At 36.9% G+C, this 5,977-nt stretch overlaps 1 protein-coding gene across 1 annotated transcript; it reads right to left on the reverse strand.

Moving 5' to 3' along the window:
- Positions 1-706: 706 nt before the first annotated feature.
- LOC124158712 (pre-mRNA-splicing factor RBM22) lies at positions 707-4,729 on the reverse strand. The gene is made up of 3 exons (XM_046533962.1): positions 4,497-4,729; positions 4,300-4,401; positions 707-2,616 (listed from the first exon to the last, which is right to left on the reverse strand). The coding sequence occupies exon 3, from the start codon at positions 2,516-2,518 to the stop codon at positions 995-997; it is 1,524 nt and encodes a 507-aa protein (XP_046389918.1). The 5' UTR covers positions 2,519-2,616; positions 4,300-4,401; positions 4,497-4,729; the 3' UTR covers positions 707-994.
- Positions 4,730-5,977: the final 1,248 nt, after the last annotated feature.

A 5,977-nucleotide genomic window follows, 5' to 3' on the forward strand; every position in this document is an offset into this window, starting at 1 on the left:
CTCAAGCTATATGATTTCCCCAAGATGACTGCCTTGTTAAACTCCATTCAACTGTACATAATATATAGATCTAAGATTAATAGTCATGTGTTATACTCAAACCTTCTTTTCATACTTAATTCAAACCCATATATAAGTAACTAATGTCGATAGCAAAAATTTGATTCATGCTGATGTACTGATGAACTTACCCAAAACAAAGACTTACGTGGTGCAAAGGATAGATATGCTGTGTGAATATGCGACATACTCCTCTCCAATCAAATCATTTCACTAACAGATTATTCATAAACTAACTTTTCTGACACAAAAACAGCTATTTACAGCCAAGGATGACAATTTCTTTCTGAAATGAAACAGGAGACTGCCTGGCAATTCAAGTGTTACCTTTTTACCTTATTGTGACAAGGAATTGTGCAGAGTTAAAGACCATTTTACATCTAGTATACAAATTAAAACATCTTAATAATAGCTCTAAAAATTTTGAAAACCACCAAACTATAAATACTTTTCAAAAGCAAAGGTACCAGCAAAATTTACGCTTGAGACTGGAGCAGATACTTAATGCTATATGGGACATGAAAGTTATGATAAATAAACTTGGTACAAGTAGGGAAGAAAATGCATAAAAATATGTAATCCTTCAAGAACTAAGGAATTAATCCCAAAATTAATTGGAATTTAAAAGTTAAAGAATACAATGGAAGAGATTATTACCATTTTATTTCCTATTGTACATTATTTAGGCATCATTGACATACAAGAACTAGCATATCTCCACACATCATTCAAAATATGCATACAATAATTACTCCCAATAAAAAAGGAATGAATAGCATAACAAAATTTACTGTACGGGTGCACAAGAAATGAAAACAAAAATATTCAGTAAATCATAATTCATTTTTCTTTTTGAAATGAGCCACTTAATTAACCCAGTGTCTCAATATATACAATTTGAGAAAGCTTAGGACTGATAGTGCACAAAAACTCTTCAAAACACTTCGTCGGCCCACTTGGGCTTCCCAATGCCTTGTGCAGTGCCAAGACGTGATGGATCTTGAGAAGGATAATGTATGCCTGCTTTTGAGAGGGATGATGGCCCAGGTCTGGATGGACTGGAAACAGAAGGAGTTCCAGGCGGAACCATAGACGGGGGTGGAATGGGTGGTACACCGACTCCAGCGACAGACTGAGCCATAAACGGGTTGGTGCCAGGGGGTGCAGGAGGATTTGTGCGAGGCGGAGGTCGCAACGCTGGGGTGAAGAAGAATGGAGGAGGAGGGGGAGGACCAGGGGGCCTCATGGCATGCATAGGTTGCGGCATCGGAGGAGGAACTGGAAGCGGTGGCGGCATACTTGGGGGCATGTGAGGAAGGGATGGCGCTATGGTAGGAGTGACTACCGAAGATGTGGGCAGTCCCGGAGGTTGCAACTGTGATTGAGATGGTCGCGGTGGAGCATCTTGGCTCTGACTCCCCAGGTTGAAAAAGTTGTCTTGGAGCTCATCGGGAGGAAGAGGCAAAGTACCAGGTAGACCAGGAACAGGTTCCAACTCTGCGCCTGAACCCATCTGAGGCATGAGTGATGGCTGGCGGGCTTGCGCTCTCCCCCATTTTATAGTGAGACGCCGTCCACTAAGTATCAATTTGTTGAATGTACGTTCAGCAGCCGCCTCAGCAGATGAGCGAAGGGTGAACTGTACAAATGCACACTGCTGGCGGGGCACCAGAGTCAGAGATCTTATTTCACCGTACTGGTAAAAGTGGTCTCTGAGTTCTTTCTCCGTCACCTTGTCACCAAGGTTTCCGATGTACAAAGTGGTTATGCTCTTGTCTTCCGGAGGATCTAATTTTGGCATGGCAGCAGCCCGACGAAGTAGTTTCTCTGCCACTGGATCATTGATGCCGTAGTACCTGTCTTTGATGTTTTGATCAGCTAGAGGATCATCTGGATCTGTAGGTTTTTCGTGGCGATAAGGACACTCTTCTCCACGTTTACATTCACCCTTGACCCAGAATGAGCAAATATGAGGCCGATTCCTCTTATAGTATGGTGATGTGCGAGCGAGTTTTAGTAGTAAATCACTGGCAGCTTGGGATTTTCCCACAGCTCCACCAGGGACTGTATTGTCAACCTTTGACATTTCCCTGTCTACATTCTGCACATAGTATTCTTTGTTGACCTCGGAGCGAGGGATGTCATCCTTAATGCGGAGAGCAGTATCCCTGACTTGGATAGGCAACCCATATTCCAGGTCCAACAAGCATGTTTGACAGAGATTTTTCATCCTGCTGCAAGTCTGGCAAACCTCAGTTTTCTTGAAGCGCATTCGAGCACCAGGGCACCACCTGAAAACTGTAAAAGGTCTGGAACATATTTTACATTCCTTGCCAAACCTTTCTTTTGTCATTCGTATGTAAGGGTTATCTCCCAGGCATGTTTGACACAGGATGGGAAACTCAGCATCTTCCCAATTTTGTCTATTGTATGTGTTAGCAGTCTTGGAGGTTGCCATGTCAGATCACTTTTACTGACTTTACAATGGCAATTTTATTGGAGAAGCAATAAATAACAATCAATTCTTGATACTTGGTTTAGTACAGCAGATGAAATCTGTAAAGAATTAAAAAATATAACTACACTATACAAAGTTGTTAATGGTATACATCAAGGCAATATCATAGCATAAATGATCCACTCAAATTTCATCATTCATCACTGGGCTAACCAGATAATTTCAAAATGATGCCTCTAAGGTAATAAAAAGGAATGGTCACAGGTGTAAATCCACCTTAAATCAAGTATACATCTAACTAATTATTGTCTCCAGAAAGTGAAATATGGCAACATTTTTCTCTTGTGATACATTTCAATAGTATAATTTCTTAATAGACCACAAAAATATTAATGACCTACTTTCCTAAAACACATTTTATTCAAATTTTTTAAATGCGGCTTACATAATTCATTCAATGAATCTGAAAAAGGCTTGCTTTGTGATTTATTATTATTATTACATATTGCTGCAAGTATGCTATTGCCTGGTGGCAGCATTAGATTTATACACATGAATAACAAATCTACCTATCTAATAACAAAGTAAGAAACAGAAAAGGCGCCCAAAGTAAAAAAATAATACATTAATTCTAATATCACACAACTAACAATTGCACATTGACACAAATAACCCAATTTAAAACACTCCCCAATAAACCACTATGTAATAAACCAATAAATGTTGAGCACATATTGCTAAAAAATTTCGCATTTGCGGGGAAGATCTTAAAAATAACTTCAGGTTGGCCATTCCACTTCTTTATTCCTCTATCTAGGAAGGACTTTTTCAAAATGCCTGTTTTCTGTATTTTTAACTGAATTTGAACAATATGCCAACAAACTAATAGGAAACAAGAAAGAGATCAAGATTAAATTTCCCTTCAGAGCCTTTAATCTCTGAAAATGTAATATAGGTGATGGCTGACATTCCACATCATACCCAAAAATTCATTGAAAATCACTAAGTAGTTAACCAGTTTGAAGAACAAAAGCATATGAAAGAATCGATATAAATTACACAGTGCACAACAAAAAATATTCATGTGACTTAAATTGCTTATGCTCAACCAAATCAATTAATATTTTAGCTTAACTAGATAGTAAGATCAAGTTTTTTTTACCATAATTTTAGGATATGAGAAAATTTGACAGAAATTTGCGTTTCCTACAAGTTCAATTTATGTAACATATGCACAGAAAGTCCCTTGTTAAAACGTGATAATATTGTTTAGTGAGGCATTGTAAAAATCATGACTCTTGTCGCTTCACGGGTGAGAGCACATAATACAGCCAATGAACTAAAAAACCAACCAGGTGAGCTTGGTATCGCTACATAGCACTGAAATGAAATATTGCAAGAAACGGTACTTAGGGTATTACCTAATAAAACACTCCGTAAACCTTTTTACGAACATTTGGCAAGCAACAGAATTTATTGGAAATTTCAAGGCTACCATGAAACATTTCATAAGTACCTACTTGGTGTGCTGAGATATCTGTACAAGCTCGCTTATATCACATATGAGTTACCCTTACAGAATAAAACATGGGGCAAAACGACTTTAATTTTCGAGGACGAGAAAACAGCTGGTAGCACTGACTGGTATTGCCATTAGTAAATGGAAAATACAACAACACACTAACGACAAATTCACTCATACCGAAGAACTAATCAATAGGTAATTTTTAAATTATAATAAAAAACATAATTCAATTTAATTTTATAGCAGAATCACTTACCTAAACAATCAAGCTGAGAGTTTTGCGACATAAGTAGCTACTATCATAATTGTAGGTGGTAACTCTCAAAGAACCCGTCACTACTTCTCATTTCCCACAATCCTGTGCACAGAAAAAAATATTAAACCTCCTATAAGAAGGCCTAGTAAATTCTCAATTACGATCAGATGATAATATAGGTTAATACCAATATTTACCCGTTATTGATGACAACTATTCGGATGAATGGCAGTCGTTCTTCTTCTAATTTCGTGATGGAATTAATGAGATCCGAATGCTACAGCATTTTTGGGAGTATGCACAGAACCCTTGACAACAACAAATTTACGCAGAGTGTGATCTAAGATGACACAAATCGTTAAGAAACACTGCACAGTTGAATTACAACACAGCGTCCACCATCTTCACAATCCACAGATACAGGTAAGATCGATTGTTTTCGAGATGCATACAAGACATCGATATATCGATTCCATTGACCGACTTCTAGTGGTTCCTCACCGCTCCGTCGGTAGGCATGGGACAGCATCATCGCATGGCGCTAATTTTAAGTACTTTACAGTAGTGGTTCGGCAGTTAAAACCTAACATTCATACCTTTAAATAATGATTTTCCAAATATTTCTTTAACCATGAAAACATTATTTAAAGTCTATTTATGTAAGCGCAATTTGATGCTAGAATATTATCAGTAACATTCCTAAAAGGAAAGAAATTCAGAACTTGTACTCCCAAGCCTGAATCACAATATATTTGATATTTCACAGGTACGAGTATTCTAGCAAGCAAGTATAGAATTTCCTTTATTGTGTAATTAAGAGGTAGTATGCTGGAAATCCTGCACATTTGCTAGCACCCCATCTGTTATACTTGTTAAGATCATCAGTGCTGTCCTAACTTCCTAATTCTTACTTCTAGTAGGATCTCAATCTCGTTCGCTCTATCTAAGGTTTGTTTTACAATAGTTAAACATTAGTTTCAAAGAAATGCCTATAGTAAATATACTTAGGACTTACTGTATATTTTCATGTTATTTTTTATTAATTATTTTCATATTAACTTTCCATTCTGTTCAGCACAAAACAAAGCTTCTTCCCACAGCAAAGACAAAAAACAAAGACACCTAATGTAAGTCTGAGTAATATGCGATTCAGGAAAGAGCAGTTTCAAGCAATTTTCAAGCATACTAAGCTTGGTCCTGGGTATCCTTCATTTGTTAGCATCTTCTACAAAGACAAGTTTCAGGCTTTAGATTTTTTACTCTTTACCTATTACATTATTTTCAATATATGTACTATGTGAGTTTTAAACAAGGAAAATGAAAATAATTGAAATGCTCTGCAGAAAAGAGGAGAACACTTCACACATTTTTCAATTTCTATTGTTGGTATGGAAAGGCTAACCTGGGCTAAGTCATAAGTGCGTGACTTACATCAACTCAGAGGTCAAGAGAGGGGGTCAGCGCAGTGGTGTTATATATGGTACTGGAACACCGTTCTGGCACTGGTTAGCAAAAGACATAAGAGTCAAATAACATTTTTATCAATTTTGTTGCCAAAAAAATTCTAATATATATCTAAATTCATAATCAAAACAAAAAATTGTAATAATATGAAAATAATAAATTATAATAAAAAACACACAGAGTAATGTTTCACCTCTAAAATAAGTTAAGAAAA

The sequence above is a fragment of the Ischnura elegans genome, chromosome 5, assembly GCF_921293095.1.
Source record: "Ischnura elegans chromosome 5, ioIscEleg1.1, whole genome shotgun sequence".
Taxonomy (NCBI): Eukaryota; Metazoa; Arthropoda; class Insecta; order Odonata; family Coenagrionidae; genus Ischnura; species Ischnura elegans.